The sequence below is a fragment of the Ursus americanus genome, chromosome 21 (genome assembly GCF_024610735.1).
Source record: "Ursus americanus isolate L20-20 chromosome 21, mUrsAme1.1.p, whole genome shotgun sequence".
In the NCBI taxonomy this organism is placed as follows: Eukaryota; Metazoa; Chordata; class Mammalia; order Carnivora; family Ursidae; genus Ursus; species Ursus americanus.
This window is the reverse complement of record NC_142147.1, coordinates 45006910-45023057: the sequence shown is the minus strand read 5'-3', so window position 1 is coordinate 45023057 and position 16148 is coordinate 45006910. Positions and strand designations below refer to the sequence as shown.

At 53.1% G+C, this 16148-nt stretch overlaps 1 protein-coding gene across 1 annotated transcript in view; it reads right to left on the bottom strand.

Moving 5' to 3' along the window:
* SPTBN4 (spectrin beta, non-erythrocytic 4) overlaps positions 1-16148 on the bottom strand; it is a 70194-nt gene that overhangs the window by 44487 nt on the left and 9559 nt on the right. The window contains exons 2-12 of the mRNA XM_045785081.2: positions 11443-11594; positions 10188-10361; positions 8358-8449; positions 7367-7447; positions 6092-6207; positions 4191-4303; positions 3907-4094; positions 3715-3832; positions 3280-3438; positions 2382-2684; positions 1984-2134 (exon numbers count right to left, since the gene is read on the bottom strand). Coding sequence (XP_045641037.2) covers positions 1984-2134; positions 2382-2684; positions 3280-3438; positions 3715-3832; positions 3907-4094; positions 4191-4303; positions 6092-6207; positions 7367-7447; positions 8358-8449; positions 10188-10361; positions 11443-11594 — 1647 coding nt within the window. The remainder of the gene's footprint in view (positions 1-1983; positions 2135-2381; positions 2685-3279; positions 3439-3714; positions 3833-3906; positions 4095-4190; positions 4304-6091; positions 6208-7366; positions 7448-8357; positions 8450-10187; positions 10362-11442; positions 11595-16148) is intronic.

Below are 16148 nucleotides of genomic sequence, written 5' to 3'. Positions count from 1 at the left end.
CAGCAACAGACATCCGTGTGTCCGCACCTGACTCTGGCACAGTGTCGCTTCCTCCTCACAACCAGCCACCCTGTGCGGCAGTATCCTTATGAGCCCCATCTTACAGATGAAGAAACTGAGGTTCAGGGAAGGAAGCCCCTTGCCCAGGATCAGCTAAGAAGTGTCAGATCGGGAGGCGAAACCTCTGGACCACATATCAGGCAGCTCAGCCTCCCGTCACCATGACAACACAGACCCCACACCAGCCTCTTTGCTCTTTGTGTGGTGCCTCTGGCTACCACCAGGCGCCAAGACCTCACAAGGAGAAGACAGAGAGAGCCTCCTGGGGCAAACATCCATAAGGAGGAGAGGGTCCCAACAGCCTCTCCTGGGAAGGAGATGTGGGTGAGAGGGGCTGAGCTAGGGTGGCCATGTCCCAATGGGGTTTGGAAGAAGACTTCCCATCTGACCCAGCCTATGAGGGTGAGAACCGCCCCCCCCCCACCACCCTGCAAGCCCAACAGGCCCTGCCTTTTCTACTGATGCTTCGGGATTCCCGAGGGCTGTGGCTCCGGACACAGGAGTGAGACAGGCCAGCCTGAAACCCTTTTAGCCCCATGGCTCTGAGCCTTCCTTTCCTTTCCTTTTCTTTTGCAAGAAAGCAAAAGCAGTGTTGGCAGCATTCGAGGCTAGCATACAGTTTTGAAGGCCACCAGCTTCAGACAAGGCCACTCTGCGACCACGAGGGAGTGGGATGGAAACAAGGCCCTTCCATGATCGTGTCACAGCACACAGAATAGAGGTCGCCGTGCAAGCCACGGAAACCGCCAGCCATCCCCCTCACCCAGCTCGTGAATGACTGCTGCCACTTCCTGTTCCTCCCACCACCTGGATACAAATGATTCAGATGAGCGATCATCTAGTTACTCCCGCCTCCTTAACAGTGTTCAACCCGCAGCAACACACGCTGTACAAATCAGGCCCAAATCCCCTAACACAAGCCCACACCTAAAACAAGCCCATCCTGACACCCTCCTACTGAGAGGCCCCAGGGATCCCCAGGGCGTGTGCAAAGAGCCGACAAACCCAACTGGGTTTGACCGCAGGGGGATTCCTGGTGGTCTGTGACTGGAGGGTATTGGCATCAGCACAATGAGAACCTTATTAGAGCCAGTCTTGGTTTTGCCTGTCAGCATCCACGCCCCTGCTGCTGGTAATGGCTTCCCACCCTCCTCTTCCTCAGTTCATGTCTTTGGAAAGAGCTTGACCCTACACTTGGCCCTGGGGTGGGTACGTCACATAGATGTGGCCAGTTAGCTCACTGAGAGCCTGGGGTTACAGTGCTTGGCTGAGCGGATGGGAGGGAACCCACGGTGGACTAATGAAAGCTTTCCTTGAACCTATTGTCAGAAATATTGGAGGAGCGGGGCTTGTCTCCTTGCTGGGTCTTCTAAGTTGCTAGGATGTAAACACGGGGCTGAATGATCCCAGATTTATACCACAAGGGGTGGGACTGCCCAAAGGTGACATAAACATAGAGACTACGGAGTCTTAAAAGCATCATTGGACAATCCCTGGATCCAGCCATGCCTGAAGCTGAACTTGCCCCTCTCTGGGCATTTTAGTGACTCCCCTTTTCTCCTTAAGCTAACTGATACTTCTATCATTTGCTGCTGAAAGGGCCCTGACTGTATATTACCATACACAGTCTTTTTATGGTATTCACTGACATTTGGCTGTGAAGGGCTTAGCATAAAACAAGTGCTCCATAAAAATATACCTATGGCTGCAGAATCTCAAAGCAGGAAGAAGTCATGTGGTCTAACCTCCACTCCAGGCAATAATTTCCCCCATGACATCCCCGATAGAGTGTGATCCTATTTCATGCTTGAATGCCTCCAAAGACAGCGAGCTCATTCCTTCCTACTGTCTCTTAGGAGTCATTCTGTTTCTACGAGCACCGGCCCTAACAGTCTCCACCCCAACCGCCAAGCCCAAACTCACCCTGCAGCTGAGAGAAACGCAGGGCAGCAGCATTGAGCGCCTCCACCCGCTCACTCTGGGCCGCGATGTCCCCCTCCAGCAGTCCATGCTTCTGCAACAGGTCCTCCGCCTCCACCAGGTGCTGCCCACACTCGCGGGACAGCAGCTGAGCCTACCAGAAGGGGGCAGCACTGAGCACATGCTCGGCATTGGTCCCAAGGCCAGCCCCACCCCGCACTGTCCCAGACCACTCTTCTGCTCCTCCAGCCCATCCCTTAAACTCTGATCTCTGTCTCCATCTCCTTGTCCCTGGCAACATCTCTCTCTCCAACCCCCTCCAGCTCCCTGACAACCCTTTGAGTGTCGACAGCCCTCCCTTGCCCTCCCACGCCCGCCCTCGGCCCCAGGACCGGCCCCACCTGCATCTCCTCCATCCAGTCCACCATGTACACCATCTCCTGGAAGACCTTCTGCAGGGCCAGGTTCTGCTCGAGCCGCGTCCGCCGGGCCCCCACCAGCCCGGTCAGCAGGGCCCACTGGCGCAGGACGCTGTCACGCTGGGCCGCCACGCGCCGGGCATCGTGGTAGCCTTCCGCCGCCAGTGCCTGGGCCAGCTCGGCCACGCCCTGCACCCGCTCCTCGTAGGCCGCAATGTCGGCCTCGATGGCCTCGTGCTTCTTCATGGCGGCCTCCACGGCCGGCAGCTCATACCCGAAGTTGTCCTGGGGCAGGGCAGGGCCGGCCGCAGACGCTCACCCATGTTGCCCCAGCCATCCACCTGTTACCCCGCCCCTGCCCCCACCATCCCCAGTTACCCTGGAGACCAACCCCATCTTCCTCTGTTACCCTGGAGACCAGCCCCACACTTCTCCATCACATCTCTAGCCTGAAACTCGTCACCCAGGAAACAGTCCTCATCCTACCATTGCCCTAGAGACTGAGGACCAGGCCTACCCTACCCTGTTACTTAGGAGACTGATTCTATCCTCCCGAGTTACCCTGGACACCAGATACAACCTCCTTTGTCACTTAGAGTCTAATTAAATACTCTCTCTATTTCTGAAGAGACTAATTCTATCCTCTCTAGTTACCCTGGAGACCAACCTCACTCTCCTGTTACCTTGGAGATCAGGCCCACTCCCCTCCCCCACTGCTCACTTAGGAGCCCAGTTCTCCCTTCCCACCCTCATTTGCCACCTAGGAGACTAATTCAACACTTCTCTGTCACTTAGGAGACCGAGTCTCCCTCTCTGGTCCCAGGGCCACCAGCCCTGCCCTCCCTCCTTCTCCCCCAGAGCCAAGCCTGGCACGCAGTACCTGGGAGACCAGGCGCTGGTTCTCATTCAGCCAGCTTTCCCTCATGGCCACCTTGTGGTCAAACCTCTGGGCCAGTAGTTCCAGCTTCTCTTGCCGGATCAGCTCAGCCCGCAGAGCAGCCTCCCGTTCGTGCTCTGCCTTCTCCAGCTGGCCCCATGCCTAGGGAGACAGGAGGAGGCAGTCAGACCCCCAACAATGCCCCCACACTTTAATGGCCCTGGCTTCTCTGTCTGAGGTGACTCCTAGCATTTACAGCACCTTTGTGTAAACTGGAAAAAAAAATATTGCTCCTTCATGGCACATCCTGGCTGGAAAACTGTCAGGATGAATAGCCAGTCCATGATGTCTACAACTGTAGATGGTTCCCTTGAGCAGTGCACAACCTACACACCCGCATGGAGTAACCCTGCTTCTCCCTGACATTCTCAACCTCACCTTGTCAATATCCCAGATGCCACAGCCCTCTCGAGGCACAAAGAGGCGACGATTACAGGCACGCAGTTTGCTCTGGATGCTGAAGAGCAGCACCTCCAGGTTCCCCTTCTCCTGAAACCTAAAGGGGCTGGAGCTCAGGAACCCCACCTCCACACCTCCACTTGCCGCCCTCCCTTCTGAGCTGGGCCTCACTTGACTGGCTTCTCCAGGGTGCAATAGGCCGTGAACGCCTGAAGCTGCTGCTGCACCCCGCTCAGTGAGTTGGCAAACTTCTGGTTGCTGATGAGGCCCACGGTGCGGTGGATCCAGGCCAGCAGCTCGGCCGCCAGCTCCTCATAGCGCTCAATGATCTTCCCCACCTCCAACACCTGGTCCAGGACCTGACCCGGCAAAGGAAGCTGGGGTCAGCGTCGTCCCAGATGTGCCTCCAGGTGGTTCCCAAGCTCCCATCCACCTCATCCCTCGGCTCCCCAAACCTTCCCGATTCGCTTCCCCTCCACAGCCAGAGCCTTCATCTTGGAGAAATAGTGGTAGAAAGAGACCACGTAGGTGATGATGGACTTCTCATCTGGAGCCTCCATGTTCACATCTGGGGGTAGAGGAAAGCAGGGGAGCATGGTGGTGAGCGTTCTGACAGGGACTGGGCGGAGGGAGGGAGAACCCGCTCTTACTAGCTGTGTGACCTCAGGCAAGATCACTAACCCCTCTGTTCCTTAATTTTTGTATCTGCCAGATGGGGATCTGCCTCATGGGATTAAACAGTACCTGACACATGCAAACCACCACAGAGAAGCGATCCATAATTACGTCACACCATTCCACCTGCCACCTCAGGGCCTCTGCACATGCTGTTTTCATTACGTAGAACAAGGTTCCCTCTTCCGTGTGCCTAAGCCCCACTCGTCCTTCAGGGCTCAACTCAACTTACATTTCCTTAAGCCTCCCTGCTCAGCCTGTGAAGAGTTGGTCACCCTGTTAGTCTTCCTCATGGCATCTTATCATTGCCTCCTGGAACTTATAATTTGCAATTAAATATTCATTTACGTGATCATGTCCTTAGCTTGAGTTTAGGCTCCTCAAGGACAAAGGCTATGCCTGTCTTTTTTTTTTTTTTTAAGATTTTTTTACTTATCTGAGAGAGAGAGAGAGCATGAGCGTGAACGCACGTGAGGTGGGGAGGGGCAGAGGCAGAGGGAGAAAATCCTCAGGCAGACTCCCCGCTGATCGCAGAGCCCTGTGTGGGCCTTGATCCCAGGACCCTGAGATCATGACCTAAGCTGAAATCAAGAGTTGGACCCTCAACTGACGGAGCCCCCCAGGCACCCCTATGCTGTCTTTTTTCACCATTGTCTCAGTCATGCCCAGCACACAGTAGGAACTCAATACATATTTATGAAGTGTATAAATGATGTATGAGATTGGCGATCAAGGACACGGGCTTTGTAGGCAGCATGTGCTTAAATCCCTGTTCAAACGCTTACTCACTGCATGTCCTTAGGAAATGGACCTAACTTCTCTGAGCCTCCGTTTCCCCAGTGTAGCGGGAAGGACAGTCACAGTGCCAGCCACCTGGGAGCACTGTAAGTATTAGAAAGAATAGCCTGGCACAGAGGAGAAACTCCACGAATTCCGGTCATCATTTTGATCTGCCCGCTGAATGCACAATATTATACTCGGCCTTTACTCTTCACCAACTCATGAAACCGACAGCCGCTAGACACCTACGTGCCAGGCACCGAGCACAGAATATGGCTATCACAAGTCCCGTTTGCTGGTTTGCAGTGTGACGCTGGGCAAGTGACTCCACCTCTCTGAGCCTTCTTTTCTACCCCTTTAAAACAGGATGGATAAGTTCTATCCAACCAGGTCAGTGTGAGGATGAAGGGGAGAAGTTTCGATAAAATTCCCAGCCCTGTGCTTGGCACAGAGTAGATGTTCGGAGAAGGGAACAGCTGTTATTCCAGAGATTGGGGGATTGGTGTTGGCATGATCATGGATTAGGAGTGAGGCTGAAGTCAGGGGATGGGGATCATGGTGGTGGGCTTGGCTTTGGGGCTGGGACTGGAGTGAGGGAGGGAGAGGGGGTTGGGCTTGGGGGGAGCTGATTCAGGATGGGGTTGGGGAGCGGAGGGAGTTCAGCTGGAGACAGGAAGGGAGATGAGGCTGGGGTTGGAGATAGAGATGCCAAAGGGAGGGACAGGAAGACGGGGAGGAGGAGGGATTGGAGATGAGGAAGGGGAGGGGCCAGAAGGGAGCTGGGACTTGGACCGCCTTGAGTTCGGGATGGTGTTGCAGCAGGATGGAGTGGAGTTTGGGATGGCATTGGGGTCGGGAGTCCCCCCAAGAGGAAGTCTGGCTGGGGCTATGCAGGGCTCACCCTCAGGGTCCAGCAGACGTGTCAGCCCCAGGTGCTGCTCAGCCGTGCGGAAGGCTCTCTGCAGGTTGTAGTTGGCGTTGGACTTGGTGAGTTTGCTGAAGTCCACAAGATCGGGCCTGGGCGGGGGTACAGAGCGAACAGGCAGCAGGCAGGCTCCCAGGCCAGTGGGCAACAGGGCAGAAAGACGTCCTTGTCTGAGGCCCCCACCCCCCCCCCCCGCGAGGGGCAGGAGGGGCGCCCCCTGGCCCAGGGAAAGCAGGTGTGCTCGTGCGTGTTTGTGCATTTCCCTGTGGCTGTGAGAGCCGCGTGAGGGCATGTGCGTGACTGAGTTCGCAAGGCATACGTGTCTACTTGGGTGTGTTTCTAAACAGTATCACACAGCAGTTTGAAGTGTGAGGTCTACAGCCAGCCCACTGGGCCCACACCCCAGCTCGGCCACTTCCTGGTTGTCATGCTGGGTAAGCTATTTTGTCTTTCTGTGCCTCGGTTTTCTCATCTGTAAAATGGGGATAATACTAGCAACCGCCTCACAGGCTCACTGAATATTAAATGACTTATTGGAAAGCACTGAGAACAATGCTGGGTAAACAGGAAGCACTCAGTAAATGTTGCCATTGGGTAGAGCTGGTGGGTTTCTGGCTGTGGGGGTAGGGCTGGTCTCTCCATGTGTATGGGTGTGTATGTGTGACAAGCAAGGCTTGTGAGTGAACACGTGTCTACAGCAGAAAAGGCTGGGTTCCACTCCCACCACACCAGAGCAAGTCCTTCCCAGGCTCCGGGCCTCAGTTTCCCTAACCTGCCATGTATACAATCACAACGTGGGTGCAGTTTGTCTGGATGCCCACCCCTCAGCCGAATCAGCACCAGGCCCTGGGGTGTGAAGGGTGGGTATGCAGGGAGGCAAAAGCGGGGCCCTGGGGCTCCCCTAGAGGAAGGACTTGCTGATGAGGTGGGCTGCCGTGCACACACCAGAGAGGGCAGTCCATGGGGGAGTGAGCTCTCCATCCTGGGGGCATCGAAGCAGCAGGCACGGGCTGTGTACGCTCATGAGTGTGAGTGTGTATACGCTTCTGTGTGAGGGCATGCGTGTTTCTGTGTGTACGCAGAGTACTGGCCTGGACAGGGTTCCGTAGGGGTGCGTGCCTTGTGTAAGTGTGAAGGGCGTGCGTGTGAAGGGCTGGGTCCTTTCGTCTACATATGTCATCTCCATGCACATGTCTGCAGGGGTGTACCCACGGGACGCAGGGTCGGGGGTGGGGCAGGGCTGGGTGGTACCTGTGCCGGTGAATGAGCGCATTGAAGGCCAAGCCATCCCGCCAGCTGGTGGTGAAATTCTGGATGTTTACCTCAGGGTAACTGGCAGCATGGAAGGGAGAAACAGAGGCAGAGATGGAGACAGTCAGAAGGAAAAAGAGGGAGGGAGAGAGAGAGAGACAGAGACGGATGGATGGGTGGGTGGGTGGATAGATGATAGATAGATAGATCAATTGAGGCAGGGAGATGGAAAGAGAGAGAGATGGAGAGAAAACAAGATACAGAGATAGGGGAAGAAAGGAGGGAGGCGAGGAGATAGGAACAATGAAAAGCAGACATAGAGGTAAACACAAGACACAAGGAAGACAGCACTGCAAGCCAGCCAGCCAGCCCCGGAAGGCTGAGCATTAGAGAAAGCCCAGTCTCCATCCACACCTGCCTCCCCTTCCTGCCAGGGGCAGCTCGCCAGAGGGCACCGGACTTCCAGGCCACGCCCCTCCTGCAGGGCAGAGCGCTGGGGGTCCTGGGGACTTCCCAGCAGAGCCTGCACAGCTCCCTTCTCAGCCCCACTGAAGGTACCCAGAAGCCTGAACTTGTCCCCAGAGCTGCCTGAGCCCCAGGGTGGGCCCTCTTAGGTGGAGGGGTGGCTGCTGTCAGGGTGGGGGGTGGCCACAGCTCAGGAATAGGGCCGGGGTGTCCACACAGGTGCATGTGAGGCTTCTCGAGGTGCGGGGATGGGGGGGGGGGGGAACAGGCTGGGGACAGTCCACTACTTTCCAACTGAGGAGCACGAGTTCTAAATTTGAACCAGGACTTCCAGATTGTTACACGGGTTTATTTGTCAAGGTCAGAAGAGTGGATGTATTTTATTTACCCATTCATTAACTTCAGATGTAACTTTTGACACTGAGGACATGGGCTGCCCCTTGCACTCCTGTCCCAGAAGGAACCCTCCAGATTAGGTTAGGGCCCCACCTGCCTGGTGGGGGCGCCGGGTGGGGAGTGTGCTTACCCAGCTGTCTTCATCTGACACCACAGGAGCAGTGCGTCCTTGGCTGAGCGGGTCTCTCTGTTGTCCTCAGTCTCGATTTTGATTACTTGAATCTGTGAGGACACAAAACATGGCTGCCAGGACCCGGAGGGCTTGAGCCTGGGAGACACTGGCGTACCCCGTTGCCAGGGAGGGTGGTAGGTGACAGAGGAGATGGAGAGGCAGCTTTGGCCTGGGGCTGGGGGTTCAGGAGCGTGAGAGTGGGATCTGGAGTGGGCTGGGGCATCTACAATTGGGGGAGGCGGCTGTGGACTAGGGTCTCCATTTCCAGGGAAGCCTCCATACTTTGGTGTCTGGCCCACTTCCCTAATCCAAGCCACCATCATTTCCGGCCTGGGCTAGTGCAGTCACCTCCATGCTGGTCTCCCTGCTCCTGCCCCCACAGTCTGTTCTCACAGCAGACAGGGACCCTGTGAGCACCTGGATCGGATCACACGCCTCCCTCCCCTCCTCAAGACCTGCAGTGAGTCCGTCTCACTCATGGCAAAAGTAAACTTCCCCTCATTGTCTCTGACCTCATCTTCAACAGCCTACTCTGCTCCAGACATCTGCTGTCCTCGTCATTAAATCACCAGTGTCCTCCTGCCTCAGGGCCTTTGCACTGCCTGTTCTTTCCCTCAGGGGCATGGCTCCATCTCAACTTGAGGTCTTGATTCACTTGTCACCTCTCAGTGAGGCCTTTGCCAAACACTTGATTTTTTTTGAAAGATTTTATTTATTTGTCAGGGAGGGGGGAAAGAGAGCACAAGCAGGGGGAGCAGCAGGCAGGCTCCCCACTAAGAAAGGAGCCCTATGCAGGGCTTGATCCCAGGACTCTGGGATCATGACCAAAGCCGAAGGCAAATGTTTAACTGACTGAGCCACCCAGGTGCCCCTATGTCTATCTTCTTGATAAAACGAATTTCTCCCCATCTCAAACAGAATAAAATCAAACCACTAATTGCAGATCACCTAGGCTCTGTCAACCCTTATGACCTCATCTCCTCCCTGGCTTCCCCTTGTCTCCCGTTCTCTAGCCCCAGTGGCCTTTCTATACCTTCGACATTCCAGCTCCTTCCCATCTCAGTCAGGGCCTTTGCATAGGCTGTGCCTCTGACCTGGAATGCTTTCTCCCTTCATCTTCATGTCAAGCAGCCATCAGCTTCTCAGAGAGCTCTTCTCTGACCACCAAGTCTAAAATCTCAACACCATCAACCTGATATTTTGTATTCCTTTTACTGCTTTATCATACTCTATTCTTTTCCACATAGCTCTTACCTAGAGTTGATCCTTTTCTCATCCATCTCTTTTCTATGTATTTATGGGTTTGTTTACTGTCTGTCTCCTCCAACACAATGTTAAGTTCCAGAGAGGTAGAAAATTTGTCGATTAAAAAAAAGAAGAAAATAAAATTTGTCGATTTTGTTTCTGAACTGGAGCAAAACTGCCTGGATTTGAATTCCAGCTCCACTATCCAGCTGCGTGACCTTGAACATATGACTTTGCCTCTCTGGGCTTCACTTTCCTTAGGGTAAAATGTAATAAATGGTGTCTAATTTATGGGGTTGTTGGGCTCTTAAATGCCAAGTGCTTAGAACAGTGCCTGGAACACAGTAAAAAATATGTAAATGACCATAGTGATGGTGGTGATAATGATTATTATTTTTATCATAATTTTCACCCCCACCACCGGGATTAGGGTTCCTGGATTGTCCTGGGAAATTCTGGAATGAATGAATAAGTGGGGGAGTGAGCGAAGACGTTGGGCCACACGTTGGGGGGCGGGCCGGGCAGGGGTCACTTGGGGATCACCTGGAAGCGCAGGATGATGGTCCAGACTAGCCCCAAGGTCAGCCTGTGGTTCCCGTCCACAATGTCATGCGAGCCCACGTTTTCCAGGTGCACGCGCTGCTCCTTCAGGAACTGCAGCGCCTTGTCCACGTTTTCCAGCGAGTGGATCCTCATGCGACCGCGCGTGGGCCTTGGCTAGGGTGGCAGGGGCGTTGGGGGGGTGGCCTGGCCAAGAACACTGTGCCCTCGGCCTCACCCCTTCCACAGAGGTGGGCTCCCATAGCCACGCCCCCTGGACGTCCACGCCCAGGACACGCCCCTTCCGTCTTTTCAAAGACCAAAGACCCAATCCTTTTAAAGAAGCCCTGCCCCTTCCCGTAGCCAGACCCTTTTAAGAGCCCGTTGCCTTCTTGGCTTACTCTAGTTCCCGTCCCCACCCATTCTACTGAAGCTCCGCCTCCGACCTGAGAGCCACACGTCTTATCAAGAAGCCTCAGCAACCTGCCAGTAACCATACTCCCGTCCCTCCCCTTGGATGCCTGCCCCAGGCCACCTTGGTTTGGCCTCTGGATCTGTGGCCACACCCCTCCTGCCTCTCTTTCAGGGCTTTGCCGAGAGCCACGCCCATTCCCCCCACGTCTCCCCTCGTTTACAGCACTATTACTGCCGATGGCGTTTGTTTCTATTCCATAGCCATGCCACCCACGATTTCTGAGCTCCTTTAATAAATCTCTAGCTCCGTCAGAATCCCACCCTTTGCGATGAACCGCATCCAAGCCCAGAAATACAACTGCAACCCATACCACAAGCCAAACTCACACCAGAGTTCTGTCTGGTTCCCCAGATTTCCATGACCTACGCCTCCCCTTCCGACGACAACTGCACCCTCACCCATCGACCCCCTGCAACACGGTTCTGCCCCTGTTTTATAGACCTCCGTCTTGCTACCGCACTACCCAGGCCAGCCCCCTCTAATAAAGCCCCTCCCTTCTCCAATAGCCCCACCCCTCCAACAGAGCTCCTCCCACCCCAAGTCCAGAGCCCGCAGGAACCGCAGCCTTCACCTTCCACAGAACCCCCGCTTCCGTTTCCCGCCACGCCCCCAGGCTCGCCCAAGCCCCGCCCCTGTGCCATAGCCCCACCCACCTGAATGAAGAGGCCGCTAACCCGCCGGGCCCTTCTAGGACGCTCCACACATCCATTAGCCAGACCCTGTGATAACCCAGCCCCGGATCCCAGGGCCGCCGCCTTCCCCCAGGCCCTCAGGTCCCCTCACCAGCTGCTCCCCGGACAGGACTTCCAGGAGCCGTGTGAGCACAAAGCCGTCGCGGAGGTCGGCGTAGAGGTCCGCGATGTGGCAGCCGACGCGGGCCAGGTGCGAGTTCACCCACTTGGTGAAGGTCTTCTTCTGCACGGCCTCGCGCTCATCTGAAAGACAGGCTCAGAGGAGCCCCCGCATCCCCAGTACCTCCCCCTTGCAGCTTCTCCCCAGTCTTCCACTCCTGCCCAGACCCTGTTTCGGCCTAGCTCTGCAACAATCAGAGCTTTGCACAAACAGCTCCTCCTACCCCCATGTGGCCCTGCCTACCCTTCGCTGCCCACTTAGAGACCGGTCCTTCAAAGCTTTCCTGAGATACCACTTCCCACAAGAAGCCCTCCCTGATTCTCATCCCAGTCGGCCCTGTTCATTCAATCAATCAGTATCTGAGCTCCTACTTTGTGCCCTGCACTGTTCTAGCCTCTGAATACAAAGAGTCCTTCCGTCCTAGAGCTCAGTTTACTGGGGGCACAGATAACACACTAGGGAGCTATGGAAGGTTAAGGAGAGGGTGGGACAGAACGAGGGTCGTGTTTCAGGACCAACTCTGGCTTCCGGGGAAAGTGGGGAGGGTAGGTCAGAGAGGGCAAGAATGGCAGCTCAAGCGGGGAGACTGGAGAAGTGACTCGGGAGAGAGGACAAGTGGACCAGGGCAGAAGCTGGGAATGGGAGAAGGGAACATACTGGAGAGTTAGTCGCAGATGAAAAAACAGGACGTGGCACTGGCGAGGTGTGGGGGATGAAGAGGAAGGGATATGCTAGGAGGAATGCCCCCTGAGGACAGGAACCATGTCACACACACACCCGAACCCCCTACCCTGGGGTAGTTGGACTGCCAGGTGGATCCCGAATTTCCCACGCCCCTAGGGCTTAGAGTAAGCACGTGACTGCCAACAGGAGGGGCCCGAAGAATGTGTACAACTGCTCACCTTCTGCTTCACTGACAAGACACTGCTTGGGAACCTCTCCTACTACCTTTTTTATTTTTATTTTTTTCTTAAGTAGGCTCTGCCAAGGGGCGCCTGGGTGGCTCAGTTGGTTAAATAGGCTCCGCGACCGAGCCCAATGTGGGGCTTGAACTCACCACCCTGAGATCCAGACCTGAGCAGAGCTCAAGTGTGGGACACTTAATCCACTGAGCCACCCAGGCGACTGTCTTTTTTTTTTTTTTAATAACAGCTTTAGTATAAACTATAATTCACATACTATAAAATTCATCCTTTCATAGTGTAAATTCAGATTTTTAGTATTTTCACAGGGTTATGCAACCCACATCACCATCTAATATCAGAACATTTCCATCCCTCCAAGAAAAAACCCTGTGCGCATGAGCAGTCACTCCCCATTCCCCCCTTCTCCCTGCCCTAGGAAACTATTAATCTATTTTCTGTCTCTATGGATTTACCTATTCTGGACATTTCATATAAATGGAATCATATAATATGTGACCTTTTCAGTGTCCGGCTTCTTTCGCTTAGCGTCATGTTTTCAAGGTCCATCCATGTTCTGGACTGTGTCAGCACTTTATTTCTTTTCTATGGCTAAATAATATCCATCCTGTGGATATCCTGCATTTTATGCATCTATTCACCAGCGGATGGACATTGGGGTTGTTTCCACTTGGTGTTTATTATGAATAATGCAGCTATGAAATTCAGGTACATACGTCTTTGTGTGGACACGTGTTTTCAGTTATCTTGAGTATATACCTGGGAGTGAAATAGTTGGGTTCTATGTTAACCTTACAATTAAACTTTTTTAAAAAAATATGTATTTATTTATGAGAGAGAGAAAGGGAGTGCGTACAAGTAGGGGGAGGGCAAAGGGAGAGGGAAAGAGAGAATACCAAGTAGGCTCCCCACTCAGCACAGACCCAAATGGGGGGCTCGATCTCATGACCCTCAGATCATGCCCTGAGCCGAAATCGAGAGTCAGATGCTCAACCGACTGAGCCACCCAGGTGCCCCCTAAGATGAACTTTTTGAGGAACTGCCAGACTGTTTTCCAAAGTGGCTGTGCCGTTTTACATTCCTACCAGCAAGGTACGAGGGTCCCAGTGTCCCCACATCCTCACCATTCCTTGCTATTTCCCATTTGATCACAGCCATTCTAGTGGTATGACATGGTCTCTCAATGTGGTTCTGATTTGCATTTCCCTGGTGACTTATAATAAGGGTGAGCATCTTCTTAGGTTTATTGGCCATTTGTGTATTTTCCTTGGAGAGATGTCTATGCAAATCCCTTGCCCGTTTTCAAATTGGGCGAGTCTTTTTTTTTTTTTAAGATTTTATTTATTTATTTGAGAGAGAGAGAGAGATAACACAAGCCAAGGAGGAGCAGAAGGAGAGGGACAAGCAGACTGCGCTGAGCAGAGCCCGAGGTGGGGCTTGATTCCATCACCCAAGAGATCATGACCCGAGCTGAAACAAAAAGCTAGATGCTTAACCGATGGAGCCATCCAGGCACCCCTTCGTGAGTCTTTTTATAAATCTGTACTTTCTCTGCAACTTTGTGTGGATCTAGGATTATTTTCCAATCAGAACAGCAAGCTACTGCCTGGCTTTCCTTTCTCTTCCCCTGACTCCCACAGGCTTGAACACAAGGTCCACAGGGCACAGCATAGAAGAAGGCTGACTGCTTGGAGCAGAGCCTCCCTGCCCACGAGGCTGCTCATGTCTGGATTATCCAGGAGGGAGAAATAAGCTTCTGTCTCCTTTAAGCCGCTGCATTGCTGGGTGTGTTACAGCAGCTCAGCTGCAGGGTATGCTCAGCATTTCATTACTAAATAACTTAATGATCACACTTCTAAGTTTCCTATTAGTGCAGGAAGCAAGATTTGTATAGCCAGTCTGGTTCCCTTTTTTACCATTTGAAATCTCTCAATAATTTCTTTTTTCATAAAATTTACCTTTGTCATCTTTTTGTAAAGATTGTATTGATTTATTCATTTATGAGAAAAAGAGCAAGCGAGTGGAGGGGAGGAGCAGAGGGAGAGGGCCAAGCAGACTCCCTACTGAGTGCAAAGCCGGACATGGGGCTCGATCCCACAACCCGGTGATCATGACCTGAACTGAAATCAAGAGTCCGACGCTGAACCGACTGATCCACCCAGATGCCCCACAATATTACTTTTGTTATTAAGTAAACTCTTCCCCCAATGTGGGGCTCAAACTCATGACCCCAAGATCAAGAGTCTCACGCTGCACTGACAGCCAGCCAGGCACCCCCTTTTGTAGTATTAAATACTGCATTTGATTCTGGCAGTGAAAATATATATACATTGCTAGAAAATATCCACTTGACTGACCTGTATTTTTTTTTTTACTTTAAACAAGATCTTGAATATTTACTTCTAATTTTAAAAGTGAATATGCAGAAATTAATAGTAAATCCATATGAAATACCTTGTTTGTTTAAATGTGCATTTTGGGGGTACCTGAGTGGCTCAGTCGGTTAAGCGTCTGCCTTTAGCTCAGGTCATGATCCCAGGGTCCTGGGATCGAGCCCCACATCGGGCTCCTTGCTCCTTGCTCAGTGGAGACTCTGCTTCTCCTTCTCCCTCTCCCTCTCCCTCTCCCTCTGCCGCTCCCCCTGCTTGTGCTCTCTCTCTCTCTCTGTCAAATAACAAATAAAATCTATAAAAAGAGAAACAAAACACAGTGAGAGTGGGGCACCTGGGTGGCTCAGTCAATTGAGCTTCAGACTCTTGGTTTCGGCTCAGATCCTGATCTCATGAGTTGTGAAATCAGCCCTACACTCTGCTGTCAGTCAGCTTGAAGATTCTCTCCTTCTGCCCCTCCCCCCACTCTAGTGCATGTATGCGCTCTCTCTCTCTCAAATAAATAAATCTTTTTAAAAAGATTTTATGTATGTATGTATGTATTTGACAGAGAGAGCACAAGCAGGGGAACAGCAAAGGGAGAGGGAGAAGCTGGCTCCCTGCTAAGCAGGGAGCCCAACGTGGGACTCGATCCCAGGACCCTGGGATCATGACCTGAGCTGAAGGCAGACATTTAACTGACTGAGCCACCAGGGTGCCCCTACATAAAGAAATCTTAAACTACACACACACACACACACACACACACACACACACACACACACATGCACACACACACTGGAAGTGAAAGCAGGTATGTCCCAAAGTGCCACTTCGGACCTAAGATGACACTGAATGTTTACTGTGCTGGTGAGTGTGTGTGGCTACCACGTAGGGTGTCTTCCGTTTGCCCCTCGGGCACCACCTCTACTGTCCTGCTCGTGCTCTGGGCCCAGGGAGAGACTGCCCGTGTGGACTGTATGAATGGACTCCACAATCCTCACAGGCCTCAACTTTCGGCCGGGTTTGGCTAGCAGGAGATTAGAGGAGAAAGGAGTGGGGCACTGGGGTGGCACAGTCAGTTGAGCATCTGACTCTTGATTCGGCTCAGGTCATGATCTTAGGGTCCTGAGATCGAGCCCTGAGCCCCGCGTTGGGCTCGGTGCTCAGCTGAGAGTCTGTTTGAGATTCTCTCTCCCTCTCCCTTTGCTCCTCCCTCTGTACACACACACTCTCTCTCTCAAATGAATAAATCAAATTAAAAAAAAAAAGAGGAGAAAGGAAGGGCTGAGGAATGTATTCCCTCCCTGCGTGAACTGAAAGCTTTCATCAGTACCTGCTTCTT